Consider the following 19,364-nt stretch of genomic DNA (forward strand, 5'->3'; position numbering starts at 1 on the left):
AAAAACATAGCCATAGAGTCACCAGCACCGAAGTTCGTGAAAAGGGGATTGGGAAGTTTAGCATCATGTATAACTGCTGCAGCAAGCATGACTAGAGTGTGTCTGGCTTTCAGCATCAGACAAGCGAGAATGCGTGCATGTCTATGGGTGATACCAAGCAACTGGTGCTTCAGAAGAAATTTGGTGGTTGTACAATCTATTGGAGTATTTCTATATAAGAGAACTGATATAAGGGCTTTGCTGCACAGCAGAAACAACAGCACAACACAACAGCACAACAGCAACAGATGTTGCTGCCATACCTTCAATCACCAAACTTCTTCGCTGACGTACAGATGGTCAGGCCTGCCGATGTCCCAGACAGCAGGGCACTAACTCCCACAGTGCTACAAAAAGCCTGAGAGAGAGAAGGACAGAAGGGGGCATCAATCTGTGCTCTTTTGCTATGCATAGCTTCGCTAACACCAATCACATTTACTAAATTCTTGCTGCAGTAGATTACTTGGACTGTGCTGTCTGGGAGCACTTTAATGTAACACGGCACAAACTTGCTTTGTGTTGAGGTAATTTTTTTACCCCTCTCCTTTCTCCAATGCCTCTGGTCCCAAGGGTAAGAGAAGTACAGTAAAACCCGCACGTAATGAACTTGGATAGAGCGAATTACGCTTTGTAGCGGACGCTCAAAGTTTTTCAGCCATTGTGCATGTAAAACGTATTTTTGTAACGACCTAACCATTGGATGTATCGAACTCTGAGCGCACAAGATAGGTCACCAAACGCCCGCCACGGCATGGTTGCGCCTAGCCTCCGGCCAGCCGTGTTGCACGCCCGCGCTTCTGTGAAACGCAGAAGTAGGAGCAGTCTGCTGGTAAATGACGAACTGAAGAATAATTTGCTGCCTGCAATGGAAATGATCAGTTCTGCCTGGCAAGAGGTGACTCCAGACACAATTCAACTGCTTCCACCATGCTATACCGTGTAAATAGGGCGCGGAAGTTGCGAGTGCAGTGCAAGGTGGCAGTGATATTGCCATGTTTCGGGAAGAACTTGCCGATACTCTAAGCGCTTTGGCCTCGAGGACTTTTCGACGGTCGACGATGACGCTGCTGTGACAGCAAGCGCACTACATCCTGAAATTGTTGCTTACGGGATGGCGTGAAGGTGACCGCCCTTGCGTGAATTTGCAAGAACCTCTTTCTGCTACCGATGTGCTTGACGATATGGCTCCAAAATACAGGGAAGTGGACTGGAGTTCGTCAAAATGATGTTGCGTGTCGAGAATGCGATTCTCATTGATGGTGCTAAATGGTTCAAACGAAGATCACTGCGTACAGTAATCTTCTTTTGCAGTACAATGCTTGCCAAAATGACAATGCTGACAATGCTTGCCAAAACAAACATTGTGGTCACCTTGGCATGCTCAATGTCATGTCTACAAAACAAAAGAGCACTTATGCTTTTAACCTGGTGGTTTGAGGGGTCCTCTAACATTGGGCAAACACACGTGTCCACAACATTTCAGGTATGGCTCATGGCTCTCCCTGTATTTATCCCCCTCTAGCTCCTCTCATTCCTTCAAAAGCAACTGCATTTCCAGCATTTTTGACATCACATTCCAATGCGCCTTGACTTCCTAAAATGCACGTTTGTTGACAGTTGCAATAAATCATCCCATAAACTTTTCCAAAATAGGTTTTTTCAAGCAATTTGTCAGTGCTATTGATGGTGCTAGCATCCTTGTAGGCCAAAATCAGCTTTCCTGCTGCAGTTTGTGCTCGTGCACTGTTAGAGCTAAAAGGTAATGATACAAGCTCATATATACATATATACACATAAATTAAGGAGGAGGGGTATTTGTTACAAGAATACAGAAATGAAAGCCAGCAGTCTAGAATGCTAAGAATAGCATAAGGAAAGTGTCTTGTTTTTTTGTTTTTTTAAGCATAAAAACAGGCATTGTTAAAGGATTAGAGACGCAAAATTTCGAAGCTAAGATTACTATGTAAAATGCTTTTTTTTTATCAGGAGATATCGCCCAGCAAGTTTCAACAGTAACAGTTCAGTATAACACATTTTAAACCCATTTTAATCTTTGCCCGCACGAGAAAGCCCAGAGTGGGCCAGCATGACATCATCTGCTCCTTGCCCCAAACTGCCGACGTCAGGGCTCCCGTGATGTAGCCGACACGCTGGCTGCAGTTGGCGTGCGCTGCTACGCCGTGTGTATCATCGGGACTGACGTCATGCTGTCCGCGCGCATGGGGATGGTGAAGACCTCAGCCGGGCTGGGCGCATGCGCGTGTCCAGAAAGAAGCTGTGCGGCAAGAATGGTGACGTCACGGGCGCCCTCCTGTCATTGCGGCCGCTCAGCGTTCGTTTTGTCGAAACCGAAACTGACACGGATAAACAACGCCGTAAATGAATGTTTACGCTGCGCTCGACCGTCTAATGCGTCATTCTATGATTAGTGGGCTGGTAGGCACGCATAGCAGCGAAAAAAAAAATTATGTGTCAGTACTCCTTTGAAACGTTAGAAAAGATAGAAGAGGAAACAAGCACATCCAAAGGGACTCCTACCGACAACCTTCGTATTGCGCGTCCGAAGCTTCACCAATCTACCTACTGGGAGAACTGTGTTATCCTCCGCTTTCAGGAGCATTTATGTGTAGTACAACTGATCTTACATTTGAGGGTGGTAGCCAGCACTGGTTTGACAACTTAGGGTGAAGGGGACCTCCCTCTCTGCCTCCAGACCATGACTTGAGCAAAGGGGCCGTGCAGACAAAACACAAGTTTGGTTCATTCGATAGATTGCCTCGTTAAAATCAAACTGACACCACATTTAACGCACACTTCACTCAAATAAGCTATATAATTACAAAAAAAGGAATGGCCATGCGACCCACAAGCTTATTTCCTGCAACAGAACCTATGATGTCATATGCCCAGTTGTGCGATTGGCTGAGGCTGGCAAAAGCAAGCGCAAATTAAGCAGGGCTTACAAGCTTGCCGAAGGAGTTATTTGTTCATTCTACAGCAGTAAAAATGGTAGGGTAAACAATGAAAGTTGCCCAAATTCACACAAACATAGATGTACCGATGCACACTGCTGTTGGTACTGGGCGCACTGTGCTTTTTTTTCGCTGCACAGCAGCCTGCCACCTAGGAGTTGTCTCTCACGACACTGGCCGACTGGTAAGTGACATTGTCTTACGTGACCCTGTTTGTCGAGCATACCCCATGTTTCACGAAACGATTACTTTCTACCATAACAAAAACAAGCCCGTAGCAAATACGGTCAAAAACAAAGCATTGGCAGACAACGGTCTGCGGCTCACTATGGTAGCGCCATCTGGGAGGACTGACGACGGTAAGCAAGGCTGCTGAGCCTAATGATGCACTGGAAGTTTGTTTGAATATCCGCCCTCATGACTTTATTTATGGCAGACATCACGAAAACACATGATTTTGAGGGAGAATGAAACTTTTAAGCTAAATTGAATAATTTTTCAGTGAACACAGCATCGTTTGCTGCCAGACAAGCGCTGGGGGCACTATAACACATGAAATCTTTCAAATGAAACAAACTTGTATTATTTTGTCTGCATGGTAGGAAACACACTCACCACATGCAGCAACGGGGACAGGAGACACAGAAAACATAACTCAATGGGTGCAACAAACGGATAGAGTGGGTGACAGCGGCAAGCGAAAAAAATTAATACACAGGCAGCCAAGGGCGCCCTGGTGACGGTGGCAGCGACGGTCTGTCACCTATAGCTTGCTTTTTCCCCGCCAGTAGCAGCTAGCGTCACTAAATAAGCTACGCTTGAGAGTACCGTGACTTCATGCATCCGGAAGCATCTGGGGGCCATTTTGTTTCTGGCTTGCAGTGTTGCCATCTCTCCCAACAAAACCGCCGCCGGTTGTGATGGGCAGGGTGCAACCGGCCGCTATAGCATCCGCGCAGCACAGAGAGAGAGAGAGAGAGGAGGGACTCCCAGAAACAAAACGGCTGCGCCCATATGTAAACAAATATCACGTGGCGCCGACCGACCAATGAAAATCCCGGCGGCACATAACAATGAGAGAAAAGAGTGCCGATACTCCAAAAGCCTTTATTTAGTGACGCTAGTAGCAGCCCACAAGCAAACGGCAGCAACAAGTGGCACGGATGGAAGGAACTGGCGGCAGTGTATTAATTTTTTCACTTGTCCCTGTCGCCCACACTATCTGTTTGTTGCACCTATTGAGCTACGCTTTTCGCATCGCTTGTCCCCGTTGCCGCATGTGGTTACCCCTTTATGCTACTTATGGCCCCGAGTGTGCCAGAACCGAGGCCCCCATTATGTGTAACATAAAAAGACCACGAAGGCAGTTGTTTTCTTCACAATGTTTCGTATTTTATAGTAGTACCCTGCGCACTTGTCCAGCATTAAATGAAAAATGATTATTATTTGCCGAGAAATTGAACAATTGAAGCCATAATTTCAATTCTCCCACTGCACAGCATGTTATGTGATGCCAGCAGTGATGTGTCAGAGGCAGGTACATAAAATGTAGATTTAGTATCTTGACTCCGGAAGCGGGTTCGATTTCCGGCCGCAGCGGCCGCTTTTCTGATGGAGGCGAAAAGCAAAAACGACCGTGCGTACGAGGTTTCGGCACACTTTAAAGGTCCTCAGGTGGTCAAAATTAATCCAGAGCCCTCCACTACGGTGCGCCTCATCGGCTACGCTGCGTCGGCGCGTTAAACCCTACAATCAATCAATCAATCAATCAATCAATCAATCAATCAATCAATCAATCAAACTTTTAACAAAAGTGTGGCTAACACTTTCGATAAGGTGACAGCTAACAAATTATTCAGGGTGACCAAATAATCTAATTCAATGGTAGTACTTATGTCCCTGTTGTAAGATTTTTCTGTTTTGTTACAAATATCAAAAAATGTGCGCCATTGGTATTAAGCGCTGGTATTTGAACGCACCAGTAGGCAGGCCTAAATTTAAGGCTTCAAGGTTAGTGTGATGGGCGATTCCATAGCGACGATTGCGATTTCAACAAAAAAGGAAAGGGCAGAAAATATATCCCACCGTCATATCTCTTGGCGGTGGCTTTATGAATACTAGTCACTAGGACAACAAAGTCTGGGCGAGAAAGTAGGGGGTAAATCGTCGCCACTTCATTCTGATATCTCGTAATTCTTTTCTCGTAATTCTTTAAAGTTTGCTTTGCAATTGCACCACTGCCCTTGGGGAACAGCAGAATTTTGAAGTTTTGTTTGTATTTTGATTTGACTGTAGTTTTAAACTAAATGTTTATTCTAATTTCAGTGATAATTCAACTTATCGAACCGGTTCGCGAACCGGTTCAGTACGTGATTTTGTCGAACCGGAACTGAACCGGAGCGAAATGATTTCGCCTGAACCAGAACTGTAACCGAACCGGTATTTTTTTTTCGGTTCGACACACTGATATATGTTTTTTTTTTTCCCCTTTCTTTTTGAGCTGCGTATGCAAATATACACAAGACTCCAAATGTTTGCAATACAGATGAAGAACTTAGTGAAACAGGATCTTCACCCCACAGCAACAATAGGTATGCTGCTAAATATGATCACTAGCCAGACTCCATGACAGACTGTGGCAAGTGCTATTCTGCAATGCATCACCAAGCATTGCCATGTTAGCCCAAATGAGTAGCCCTTGCTGCAAAAAAAAAAAAAGAAATAAAGACATAAAAAAAAGGACGGCGCACCTCATTGCTTGAATCGTGTCGGCGCATTAAACCCTACAACCAATCAATCAATCAATCAATTGCTGCTGCAAAAAAAAAAAAACGCCACAGGCAGGCAAATATGGCACCGTTGAGTGCTGCCCCCTTGTTCAGCCTGTACTGAAACCCCTTGTCTCACACATAAGCGGTAGATGTACGCACCTGGTATTTGCCATAGCAGGAAGCCATCTTGCAGCATTTCATCAAGCCCAGCTTGCAGCCTCACGACATGGCCAAGCCTACGGTAGCCAGGAGGTCCACGCTCAGGACATGCCTGGAACCACCTTTTGTAGCAGCTGCACACAGTCATGCAAGCAAACATGTGAAGCAGCTCCACAAGTGTCAAATACAAACATGATGAACAGTAAAAACTGAATAAATTTTTCATTGTCAGCTGCTAATGGTAAGACCCTGGCCATGACGTTATACTTCAGAAAGAACCATCACCATCGCTATCACTGCACCTTTGTCATCAATGCATGGCAGCAGAGATGCTGAATCAACATCTTCACCATTTTTGTGCACATGCGACTGGCTAAGATGCTAAACTGTAAGCAACCATAGATCATATTTTTTCTTCCACTGCCATGTTCCGCACGCACCTCGAAAAGTTTAATTTTTTTCCTCGGAGCAAACTTTTTGTTTTGTTTAAATTTTTCCATCAGAGTGAAACCAATAACCAATAACCAAGTGAAACCAGAGTGAAGGCAATAAAACCCCATTTTGGAATGTTGATTGAGGGTATTGGCTGGCCGTGAGCTTTTACACTTCACGGCTGTGTGTTTCTGCCTCTCCTGACACTACTGAACTGTTCTTAATGAAAGAGCACGAATAGAGCCAGCATTTGACAAGATGTACAAGTTGAAGAATGTATAGTTAAACAAGATGTACAAGCTAACAAGATGTACAAGTTAAAAGTAGCACAACCTTATGCACAAACTATAATTATAAGGCTGTTGACAGTATTTACGAATATGTCAAACCGGCAATGAAAAAGGTACAGACTGCGTACATGACAGCACTGGAAGACTTGACTGCGAAAATAAGAGTGGCAGGTAAGTGAACATACAGTTGGAAACTCTGGTATATGTAGTTAGAATATCCCAAATGATGCCCTGGTTCAGTATGAGAAGAGAAATAACCTCAGGATAACAAATAAATTCTTCCACAAGCAAAGAAACAGGAAATAAATACACAATTAAAGGCCTAGTGGTGACACTGGAAATAAAATCGACTTTATTCGAAGTGCCAATCTAGGCACAGTAGCCGACTGTTTTTTCGGACTCCAAAAATTTGGACTTGCTGGATATTCCAGACTTTCCCGAGGAATCGCCAGTTGTCCCATATGAATAATGTATACGAACAACGGATATTTCGGACAAAATAAAGCCAAAAGTTTGATTTTCCGGACAAAATTTTCCGTGAAAGAGCCACGGTGCAACTCCAGGACGACGCCATTTTGAATCCTAAGCTACCTGGCTAACTTCGGATTGATAAAAGAACTGGTTTGACTCCCGCTGCGGTGACAAACTTTGATCTTGCAGGCCATAATTGTGTGTGTAGTCTGCAGTGGAAGCAATCTCGCAGGCCGGAAATGGATTATATGTAGCCAATTTTGTTTAGACACCCCTTTCTTTAGGCGCCCGGTGACACTGACTAATTTATTTGGATGAGTGCCCACAAACAGCTGATGCCTTCAGCGTGGTGCACAGAAGAAACACAGGAAAGGAGAGGAAAGGAAGATGTGTACAATAGAGAAAGAAGAGCATAAGAAATGAAAATAACATTAATGGAACAAACATTACATGGCTGACTCATACGATTCTACAACACAAAAGAGCACACTCAGGCTTTAGACGCATTTTTCACAACTCGAACAAAAGTGCTGTAACAGTCAAAGATACTCAGATCAGGCACTTCAAGTGAGTTGTAAAGGAGCTGCATTCTCTGGGTAGGACTTTTATGATTGCCGGCAGGATAAAATAGTGGCGAGAAACGGCATCGTGTCAACGGCAGAGTCAACGGTACCATGAATGAGCTTGTGAAGAAAACACATATCGAGGAGCGTTCTTCTGTCACCCAGTCTGCTTTATCCAATGTGGTCAAGTATTCTGTCGTACGTGTCATATATTCGCCTGAAAAGGTAACAATCATAATAGTTTCGAATAAATCTCATCTGGACTCGTTATAAGCAACATCATCATCACGTACGAAGAAAACGTGAAGCTTGCAGAGATGCAAGTAAACGTTTTTACACAAAGGAGAAATTTAAGGCAAGGAACCAGTCGCGACATCTTAAGTCCTATTTAAATGAAATAAAGTTTGTTTTTGTGACTCGCGGATTTTTCGGACTGCTCTTTCAGTCGGACTATTTTTCGTTCCACTCCAGGTCCAAAAAATCGGCCGGGTACTGTACACGTAAAAAACATGAGGTGCTGGGTATACTAAGAGCAGGTATGCCACTATGGCGAAAAGCAGAATTAGGATAGATCCGACTAAGGAAAGGACAAAGCTAGTATAAAAAACAAAAAGAAAAGAAGGAACCGAACTTGAACACAGTAGGAGACACAGTGCTTGACTGAGTTCAGAATAATGCTTCAGAACTAATTTATGGCTTACACTGAATGACAACGTAAACACGATAATCACAGAATCAGAAGTAGGTGTCAAAAAAAAAAAAAAAATTATTTCAGAAAACGGAAAAGTTGCCTGAGAAATTCCAGGATACGAAAGTGTCAGGAACGAGAAAGAAGATTGAATGGATGGAGCTGCTAAAATTGAGTAACAAGAGCTTGATCCACCAAGAGTAGGAGGGAATTCTAAATCATCAGCAAGAAGGTCTTGGCCGTTGTGATAATAAAGTAAACAAGATCCACCACATGGAATTTTTCCTTTTTTGGCTATTACAGATAAACTAGGGCTCTAGACATCCACTAAATATAAATAAAATAATGAAATATATGGCTTCAACTTCACAAACACTGCACAAATACTACCACTTCAACAAATTAAATTCAGTGTCCCTTCCAGTTTGGTCATGTTCACTTAGGTTATGGGTGTGTTAGATCCAGTGACTCAGTTGCAATAAGAAACACTTGGGCCTAGAAGGGAAAAATTAAAGAAATATTGAAAAAGGAGAGAGCTACGAATATTGATAATCTGTGCAGGCTATAGTATACAAATATTTGTAAGAGGTGTTTCCTGTTGCTGCTCGTGTTTTTTGTAGAGCACTCTATTTTCACTAGTAGTACTAGCATAGCCAGTATGGGCTGAGAAACATAAACAGCCAATATAATAGCAATAAAAACATTTAAGCACAAACACCACTAATTGTTCAGTCTGCATGAACTGCTAGCAGTGACTAGTTTATTAAAGGGGCCATGCAGACAAAACGCAAGTTTGGTTCATTTAAGATTCCCTCATTGGAATGATGCTGACGCCACTTTTAACGTAAACATCACTCAAATAAGCTACAGAATTAGGAAAAAAGGGAATAGCCATGTGACCCACTAGCTCATTCCCGCAACAGAACCTATGATTTCATATGTGCCAGCTCAGCGATTGGCTGAGGCCGGCAAAAGCGAACGCAAATTAGGCAGGGTGTATAAGCTTGCCGAACGGGCTATTTGCACTTTGCCAGTGCCTGCTAGGGGGCGCCGGCGGTGTAAGACGTGTTTACATCGAGCTCCGCAATGTTATCACAATCGAATGTTTCACAGTGACGATATGCATCCTGTGTGCCACAACGAATGACAAGACGGCACGGCGGCATTGCCTGCACCGCTCGAGCACAGCTCAACCGCATCCCTGCCGATTTACGACGGATCACCGCCTGCACTACCAGAGGCAATGGAAGAAGGGGCGCCATGTCCACCCCCACCATCGGGCTACGAGGACAGTGCTCAGCATCTTCAAGCACAAGCATCCGGCATTGCTATTGGTGAGCAACCTTCCTTGGTGAACTCACAAAATGCTGCACGTGAAGAGACCCCATCTGGCTGTCGCGACTCCAGCGCGAGCCAAGCTTTTGCTAAGCCTTGCATTCCAAATGTGGGTGCAACCATTTTGCTTCGGGGGGCGGACCTTCAAGCACCGTGGATCGCACGTGCGCCAGAACCCGGCGATGAGGATGACAGCTCGTGGGAGCATTCCACACGTGCCAAGCGTTCCAAGAGGTCGGCCCAAAGGCCTCCGACGCGGTGGGAAATTGGAATGCCTTCCTATCCACCAGCTTCACCTGACCGTAACCGGCGCACCATAATTTTGAGACCGCGCAAACAGTACGCTATGAGAGACCTGCCACCACGTCAACTGCACAGCGCAATCAGCAACATCCGCGGGATGGGACAGTTTAAATACTGGGTCCTGCACAAGGCCAACTCAATTGCAGTCGACGTGTGGAGCCACGCGCATGCTCCGAGCCATGCAGCTAGGTGATTGTCAGTTCCCCATTCAGCCTTATGAAGCGTTAGCACAAAATCAAATCCGAGGTGTCATCTACAGTATTGACCCAGAAGACACGCAAAGTGACCTTCGACAGAACCTTATCTGCAAGACTCATCGCATAGTGTCTGCCCGACGAATGGGAGCCAAAGGCAACGCAGAGCTGATAACATTCGAAGGAAATTAAATACCACGCGAAGTACTGTATTACTGTGGAGTCAAAAGGGTGCTTCCGTACCTCCCAAAGGCAGTGAACTGCAGCCGTTGCCACAAGATTGACCACAAGTACGATGTGTGTCCTAACCCCGAACGATGCTCTGCATGCGGCCGGGAAAAGACCAACGACCACAAATGTGTCGACGCCCGTGTGAAGTGCCGCAACTGTGGGGGCTCACATCTTGACCCCAGTTGTCCCTCACGGCTCAAGGAAATGCAGACAATCAGACCGCGATTGACAATCCGAAGAGACGTCAGCTCACCGTTGTTGTACCAGAGCGCCCGGCCCCAAATTCGTTGCACGGGGTAACGCGCCAACAGCGGAGCCGATTCACGCCTCGTCCAAACCGGACCAAACCGCTCGCGGCCGACGGTCACAGTCTTGGAGCGCCGCAGAATTGCCTCTCCTTTTGCATCGCGGCTGCTCGGCCGAATCGTGCCTCGGGTGAACGAGCGGCAACCGACAGGCCGCCACCCACCGGAGACGGCGTGGGCGTCGCCCTCCCTTTGCTCATCGTGGCGGCTCGGCTGACGCAACCCCTTCACCTCCATTCGTCGGATTTTAAACTTCGGCCAGCCAGGGTCCTGGTTGGAGTGATTCGAACTTCTCAGGGCCACAAAGGACTGCCGGGGGTATAAAACAAGCCCGGAGGCACTTATCGTCAGCATTCTTCGGCGGCACCGAGTGGAGAGGTGCTGAAGCCTTTGTGCGAGCCATGTAACACTGTTGTTACCCTTGAACATAGTGTATATAAATGCTGCTTCAACTTTTCGTCGGCTTGAGAACTTCTTCGCTCTGCTCTGCGCCGTGTCGATAGCAGACAAAGCAAGGCGCCGACATGACACCGGTGACTGCGCTAAGAAGGCCAGTCCCAACAGTCCCAAGAGCGCCGTAATCAGTTTCAGGATGGTAGCGGGGAGAATCGTGTACCAGCACAACAGCCTTGCACTTCGATCCATCGACCGAAAAATAGCAGGCATAAAAGGCAACCTGGCGAAAAGAAGGCGCCTGAAGCTGCTTCTCAGCCTGTGTCTCAAACCACCTCCAACTCTCAAGCTGAGCACCAGAAGAGTGTGTCTGCACGAACAGGTCCCGCCTTGAACATGGCCAGTACATCTGCTCCAGTGCTCACTCCACCACCGCCCAACTGGGCTCAGATAGCTGCAAGTCAGGCGGCGTCCACAAATAAGGCACCCACTCGCTCTGCTCCCTGTAATTTAAGACACCACAAAACACTTCCGCCACTCCAGCGTGAGGTACCTATTAAAGTTGGTGAAGTAGACAGCGGCGCAGAGCAACGCTCGAAGTCTGCGACGCAACTGTGCCAGATGTACAAAAACAGATATTACTTCTCCAACAAACTATGGCAGCGCTAGAGCAGAAAATAAGACGGCTCGAAGAGCAACAAACTACCATGCACAAAGAACTCGTTCAGGAGCTCAGGCGTGGACGAGAGGCGGACCAACATACAGAGATAAATTTAGGCACATCAACGAACTACACTTCCGCATGCTCACAAGTTTGTTTCAAGTTGTGTCTCCCAGCCAAACAGCACCGTTAACAAGCTCATCAATGTCTATGGAGGCATATGACTTGACTGGCGAACAAGGCAACATGCATACAAGGGAGAGGCCCACGCGATATATCGAACACGAAGATGAATCCCAGCCCGCAGGTCCTGCAATGGAACTCTAGAGACTTCGCCGTTCGTGCTGCAGAGGTAACCGAGCGCCTCCGGCGCGATCCTATCCCGGTTTTTTGGCTACAAGAAACGGACTGTCTTTCGGTTCACCTCATGGGCTACAATACTTATTCGTGTCCAACAATACTTAAACTTAGAATAGGGAGATATGGTAAAGACAATCAATCCCCCGCACCTAAGGCTAGGGGCCAAGCTGTGGTGCTCGTGGACAGACGTTTGCCACAAACTTGTATACATTTGTACGCAGTGCCGCGAAGTGGTTGCCGTCATCACAGCTATTCGGGATGTCAGGCTAATGGTTGTATCAGTATACATACGTCCTGCTGTGAGCGATGGCGACAACCCCGCATGGATCATAGCTCTTTGTCGTCAAGCCTAAGTTTTGCCCATTCTAATTGGTGGAGATTTTAATGCTGTTGATACAGCTTGGGGCTACACCAAGGACACAAGAAAGGGGTCTGCATTGATTGGGGCAATGGAGGCTGTCCACCTTAAGCTTCAAAACGAGTTTGACACTGTAACCCGCCTCGCCAACCATGCCAAGCACACTGACAGTTCCCCGGACCTGACCTGGGCAAGCACCGCTCCCAAATGCGACTGGCACACCTGGCCAGATACCCTTAATAGCGACCATTTCCCCACTGCAGTGAAGCTGCAGTGCCTCAAAGATCACCGCCAGTCACGCCAGGCCTACATGATCCACTGGGACAATAGAGACTCTTTTGCAAACTCCATCGGGTGATAGCCATGGTGAAAAACACGTCTCAGTTGCCATCGTAGATGCTATGCACGCAGCGACCGAAACGTATACTGTGAAGGCGCACTCGAATCCCAACATTCACTTACTCAACCTTTGGGCCAGTCACTAGGACTCTATACATCCACTAAATACAGTAAAATAATGAAATATATGGCTTCAACTTCACAAGCACTGCACAAATACGACTTTAACAAATTAAATGCAGTGTCCCTTTCAGTTCGGTCATGTTCACTTAGACTATAGGGCATGTTAGATCAGGTGACTCAGTTGAAATAAGCATGCAAAGTTTGGGGTGCACTCATAGTTCTGATTGTGGACCACTAGCCACACACAGACTTGTGTGGTACTACATTAAGTTGCAAACACTGTTTTGTATATATCACACAAGTGGCTGGCCAAAACAGCTGCAAAAAACTGAAATTATCAAGGTCCAGTGAGATTATGAGCGCTCAACTCAAGGGCACACTATTTACCTTTGAATCAAGGAAATCCACCTCAGCCCGTGAACACAACGGCCAGAAGACCTTGCACCCTGGATCTGAAAATGAGGAAACGTTAGCATGAAAAGAATTTTTCGTGACAAGGTGAACTGCATTTCTTCGACAAATTGTGTCCCAAACAGATGCCGGTACTCTGCGAAGGCCAACATTGTTATACCGTAAGAATATATTCTAGCACTGTCAAATGAATGGCTGCTGCCACTTGTAAGTAATGCATTTCTACAGCCCAACATTTTTCACTGGGATTCGGCGCTTTACCCTCATGTATGAATGTGAAACTGCAAAAATTTGAAAGATGATTATAACAATTACGCAGAGGCACTGCAAATTCTAGCTCCAGCTGAAGTTATTATTGACTGAAATCCATCACTTTATCAATTCATTGCAAGTCTTCCACTGAAGCCACAAGTATTCAAATTGCTTTTGAATCAAAGACAGTTAAATACGCTGCATGATAAATCAAACAGATTGTCACCAAAGTTCCACCTCACCAACCCCACTCATTTCTGGCTCTTGCTCTGGTGTCCCAATTACTTGGCGCTGCTGGTCACTTGTTTACGCTCTGGGTCATCTGATCCGTCGTTGAAGTCATGCTCCAACGTGAGTGGCTTGATATGGTCACTCCATCAATGCATGTTCTCCCCTGCCAACGTTGTTTGCTGACTTGATGTGTGATGCCACCCATTACTTGCCTTGCGTGAAGTTCTTTGCTGAGACTGGCCAACTGGAACATGTTAGACGTGAGGCCCCGGTAGCCCAACTGCCTTGTCCGGTTTGGAATAGAGCTCGCAGTCCATTAGAAGTTTCACTGGAGTACTGCTGCCAGCCAACAATGCCCTGCGGAAATCTGCAAGGCATGTTTTCAACAACCCTTGTAGATTCTTTTTTCAACCATGCTTTAAAGGAGCCATGCAGACAAAATACAAGTTTGCTTTAGTTGAAAGATTTCATTTTTTATAGTGCCCCCAACTGAGAAATTGATCAATTTAAGTATTAAGAATCAAAATTTCGATTCTCCTGCTACATCGTGTGTTTCTGTGATGTCTGCCATGAAGTCATAAGTGCGCGTATTCAAATCAACTTCCACTGCGTCATTCAGCTCTGCAGCCTTGCTTGCCGTCAGTCCTCCCAGATGGCGCCACCATACTCAGCCATGGACCGTTGTCTGCCGTTGCTTTGTTTTTGACCCTATTTTCACCTGGCTCATTTTTGTTACTGTAGAAAGTAATCATTCCGTGAAACGTGGGGTATCCTCGACAAACAGGGTCACGTAAGACAACGTCGCTTACGCCAATCAGCCAGTGTCATGTAAGACAGACAGACAGACAGACAGACAGACATTGAACTTTATTAGGTCCGGAAGGTCTAACCTAGCGGCCCAGAGGACCGTCCAGAGTAGACGCGGGCCGCACCTGCGCGGGTGGCGGGAGGTTTAGGACCTCCGCCCTAACGCAGGCCTTCTGGACAGCCCGGAGTTGTGTGTAGTAGTCTTCGCTGTGGAGCGCCATGGTCCATTCTTCCTCTGTGATGAGTTCGGCGTCCTCTTGTAACGCCGGGCACTGCCATAGCATATGGTCTAAGTTACAGTAAGCTGCGTCGCAAAGAGGACAGTGAGGGTCAATGTCCGGGTGAAATAAGCTAAACCGGCTCCTGGTTGGGAAGGAACCGGTCTGAAGCATTCTAAAGGCTGCTGACTGTGGGTGTGTGAGAGCAGGGTGGGCCAGCGGGAGTGTTCTTCGCGTAAGTTGGTAGTGTGTGACTACCTCGTTGAACGTGAGCAACGCGTCTCGGAACTCTCTGGGGGCCTCGGCCTGTTCGATCGCCGCGGCTGACGGTTTCTCGCGTGCGATCGTGAGCGAACTTGTTGGCGTTGGGGAGGGTGTCGTGGACTCCGTGGCCCATGTGGGCCGGGAACCATGTGATGTTATGGAACGTCTCTTGTTTTCTTCCATGTAGAATCCTGGCTGCCTCTTTGGCAATAGTTCCTTTGAGAAAGGCTCTTGCCGCCGAGCGGGAGTCCGTGTAGATTTGCTTAAACCGGGTTTCCGTCATGGCGATGGATAAAGCGATTTGTTCGGCCGTAGTGGCCTTTGGTGCATAGAAGGACGCCGAGGTGACAAGGTTTCCTTTGACATCCACCGCTGCCATGCCAAACCTGCCCGAGCGGCCGTACTGGGCGACATCCACGAACAGAGCTTTGGCCGATCCTGTATTTGCGAGCCGTAAGATGGTTCAGGCCCTGGCTCGCCTTCTCCAAGACAACTCCAAAGCGGCGGACTGCTGTGCAGCTAAAACAAGCATAGTGCGCCCAGTACCAACAGCAGTGCACATTGGTACTTCTATGCTTATGTGTTTTTTCGAAACTTTCACTGTTTGCCGCACCATTTTTACTGCTGTAAAATGAATATGCATTACATTTAACCGCAAATAGCTTGCTCAGCAAGCTTATAAGTCCTGACTAATTTGCGCTTGCTTTTCCCGGCCTCAGCCAATCGCACAGCTGGCTGGTATGGTATCATAGGTTCTGTTGCAGGAAGTGAGCTAGTGGGCCGCATGGCCGTTCCTTTTTTTCCTAATTATATAGCTTATATGAGTGAAGTGTGCGTCAAAAATAATGTCAGTATGATTCTAACGAGGCAATCTTTCGAATGAACCAAACTTGTGTTTTGTCTGCATTGGCCCATTAAAGCTTGGGCGAGTTGGTGCATAATTAAAAAGAGGGGAACAGCGCAACACAGATGACACAAGAAGAAGAAAGTGTCAACCATGAGCACTGACTTACAACCCTGTTTGTTGTAAGTCAGCGCTCCTGGTTGTCACTTTCTTCTTCTTGTGTTCGTCTGTGTTGTGCTGTTCTCCACTTTGTAGCAGTCGGCATGGCCTGTTTGTCAGACAGTGGATGATACAGTGCTGTCTGAATATATGCCATGTTATTCAGCCCCATTAGGTTCTGCAATTGAACACTAGTAAACTGCGCCGTTAGAAGACACAAGCATCTATGGCAATCCGAATCCGAGGGGCTCTACTGTGGCATGCATTGTGGAATTCTTCAGCAGTACTGGTTCGATCCCCTTGCTATGTGCACCAACAACAAGCAGTAGCACGTGCCTATCAAGTGGCCCCGCAAAGTCGATATGCAGCCTCAACCAACACTTGCCCGTTTCTGGCAGTGCAACAGGTGGTTTCTTCGAGGGAGGGCATGGATGCACCCTGTACGCAACTCGGATAGGATTTGACCGTGAGCTCAATATCGTTATCGACCCTGGGATGCTATAGCAGGAAGTGGCCTGGCTGATTCATTGAACTTGTTCTTCTAAGCCCAATTATGTGATGGCCCAAGTACAGAATCTCCTGGCTTTCAGTTATTTCAACCTTCCACCCTTGACATCCACCCGAAAAGCAACCGTATGGCTGCGAAGAAAAGCCTTACAGCTTTCTCAGAAGCTTTACAGTTGAAGAAAAACATGCGCTGTTTCAGGATGGCCCCAAGTGCACATCTTCGGGCCCCAAGCTGGCTGGCCATGCCCTCTGCACCCACTTTTTCTCATTTGCTAAATCCTTATTGTGTGACTTGAGGGCAACCGATTGCTTTGTGGACATGACACTGTCAATGAGGCTTCCAATGAACAAGGCAGTACTTACAGTCCCTGGCTTCTTCTAGGGTAGCTTCCTGCAGCTTTTTCCGAGCTGCAGAAGTTGCAGAAGGCGGGAGTGAACTGAGGAAGTCTACGCTGTCCTTCCATGACTGATGTTCGATCATGTACTATCAAGGACTCAGCAGGAGGGCCCGACCCACTGGATTCTGGCGGCAGCCATCATGGGTATAGCCCTATCTGGATAAAAAATCCCGTCAGGCAGCTTATGGTCCGTCGTCAGCGTACAATGGCTTACAGAGTAGATATCGTCAGAATTTCAACGCTCTGAAATCTTGGGCCAGGGCTGCGCACTCCTGCGGGGAACAATTTTTCTGGGCTTCTGTGAGTACCCGAGAACGAAACGCACTGGGCCAATGTTGTACCCCATCCTTGACACCGTGTGAAAGCACTGCCTTTGTCTTTGTCCTCGTTTAGTCGTTCACAAGGGCGAAGACTGTAGATGCATTCAGGAGAAACTTGTGATAGTAGGTTTTTGTCCCATATCATCTTTGACCACCACCTTGATATCTACGTTATATCACTATTGCTCTGTAGTATCAGGTTGCTCAAGGTGACTTTGCTATGCGTTCTAACAATACTGATCTTTTTTTTTTATCTTGTATGCTAATATCTTCGTGCACCCTTGTGTACAATTTTGTATGTGTACTGCCTCCAAATAGTACTGCTCTCGGTGACCCTTCGTTTTTCTGTGATTGAAAAATTAATAATGCGCCACTAAATTACACTTAAGATGTATACATGCATTCTCTTTAGTCTTTACGCTCAACTGCCGTTAATTAGAGCTAACCAGAACTATGCATTTCCACTTGGTATACTGCAATTATAGTAAATATCATACGGTCCATTAGCTAAATATACTTGTGCCTCTATCACTTCAGTCAAGACTTCATTTGCGCATACACAGTCACGATTAACTATGCGTAACCCGCGCTAACCGCTATTGCGCATTTTAACCTGTTCCACCCAAATAATATGCCGTCACCGGCACCCATCCGGCACCTATCATTTGGTACCACGTTCTGGTAGCTGACATCGTACGTGTTTGACACCACTAGCGACCGATCGCGACTGACGGAACAATGCAAAATACCCGTAACTTCGCTGACGAATGAACGCGTTTAAAACGCTCGCGACGCTTTCCGGGTGAGTGTAGCGCATGTTAAACGATGGGTTGGCACAGAAATCGCGGCTTGCAGCACCGTCGATCATCAAAGTTAACAGAGCCGGCAGCTACTGCAAAAGTTGAACAGACGTGTCTACGCACTCAATTTAAAGCTCTATCTACTGCCTCAGCAAGAACAAGTAGAAAAGCATGACTTACATCGGCCACGGCTGAACAGGATCAACATATGATAAATATCAGTGGATCAAGCGTCGCGCCATTCAGGCATCCAGGCGAGCAGTGATGCCACGTGATGCCGCTAATGCCGCTGAGCGTGATGCCCCGTACTCAAAAAAAAAAAAAAAAAAGAATATTTGTCGTTTTTAGGTACCGAAATTTTCGATTTTGTAGAATTTTTTGCCGCAGGATTTTTTAGGATTCACTGCAAATTTCCCTTCATCGGGAACGGTTTTTCGCACTTGATCTCACCCCCACTGCTCTCTGCGCATGTGCCACGTTGCTATAGCAACAGAGGCGCGTTCTAGCTTCCAGGATGCCGCAGCGCCAAATTCAATCTGCAGGGCGTGGTGGTGTCGCACGCCGCATGTCGAATGCCCCGTCGGCAGCGAGAAGCGTCGTCGCCCCATACACTACCGCGATAAATAAATGCGAACATAAAGCGCCAGGCATCCCACGCATTTAGGTCAGCCTAGCAACGGGCAGTTGATCTGGCAATTTGTGACATATTTAGATATCAGCTGGCTGTGGCTAGGCTAATCGGCGCTGTCATGCGCTAGCATGCCCTTTTTCGGGCTGGGCATCGATTAAAAAAAATAAATCCGATTACTCGAGAGGCATTAATCAATAGTTGATAGGTTAATCGGCTGGAGGCAAAAACTACATTTTGAGATCTAAGTTTTTTTTTTTGTTTTTTTTTTTCTTTTGTTATGGGGTCTTCCACACCGCAGAGTCAGAATCATATACATTCTAGAATTTGAAGGCAATATGTCGTCTGTGTGCGCGGTTGTTCAATTGGCGCGCTAAACAGACCCTCGCGTAGTAGATGTGACTGGCATATGGTGGCTGGAACGCGTATGTATATAGTGCGTATATAGTATATAGTGTCGCTTATATAGTGTCTAATGCGTATATAGTGTCGCTACTTATCAAAGAAGCGAAGCCGGAGCTTCTCGTCGTTACCACTG

The 19,364-nt window shown here is 46.6% G+C and overlaps 1 protein-coding gene across 4 annotated transcripts; it reads right to left on the reverse strand.

Annotated features, from left to right (window-relative positions):
- Window positions 1-268: 268 nt before the first annotated feature.
- LOC144169751 (uncharacterized) lies at window positions 269-18,497 on the reverse strand. Of its 4 annotated transcripts, none has more exons than XM_077699079.1 (6): window positions 18,379-18,497; window positions 17,044-17,234; window positions 14,094-14,248; window positions 13,375-13,439; window positions 5,942-6,075; window positions 269-397 (listed from the first exon to the last, which is right to left on the reverse strand). In XM_077699079.1, exons 2-5 carry the CDS (start codon window positions 17,142-17,144, stop codon window positions 6,043-6,045), a joined length of 354 nt encoding a protein of 117 aa, XP_077555205.1. In that variant the 5' UTR covers window positions 17,145-17,234; window positions 18,379-18,497; the 3' UTR covers window positions 269-397; window positions 5,942-6,042. The 4 variants fall into 4 exon arrangements, with proteins under 4 accessions (XP_077555205.1, XP_077555206.1, XP_077555207.1 ...); XM_077699080.1 differs by having other exon boundaries at window positions 17,044-17,230; window positions 18,379-18,478; XM_077699081.1 differs by lacking the exon at window positions 14,094-14,248.
- Between the last annotated feature and the right edge of the window lie 867 nt (window positions 18,498-19,364).

The sequence above is a fragment of the Haemaphysalis longicornis genome, unplaced genomic scaffold (assembly GCF_048455015.1).
Source record: "Haemaphysalis longicornis isolate Haplotype H1 unplaced genomic scaffold, Haemaphysalis longicornis Haplotype H1 scaffold_2, whole genome shotgun sequence".
NCBI classification, from domain to species: Eukaryota; Metazoa; Arthropoda; class Arachnida; order Ixodida; family Ixodidae; genus Haemaphysalis; species Haemaphysalis longicornis.

Excerpts from the sequence above, each read along its gene's own strand:
- LOC144169751 (XM_077699079.1), bottom strand. The coding sequence starts at position 17,144 with ATGGAAGGACAGCGTAGACTTCCTCAGTTCACTCCCGCCTTCTGCAAC. Across the intron at positions 14,249-17,043 it reads CCTAGAAGAAGCCAGGGACT|ATTTCCGCAGGGCATTGTTG; the intron begins GTAAGTACTGCC and ends CATGCCTTGCAG. Across the intron at positions 13,440-14,093 it reads AGCAAAGAACTTCACGCAAG|ATCCAGGGTGCAAGGTCTTC; the intron begins GCAAGTAATGGG and ends CCTCATTTTCAG.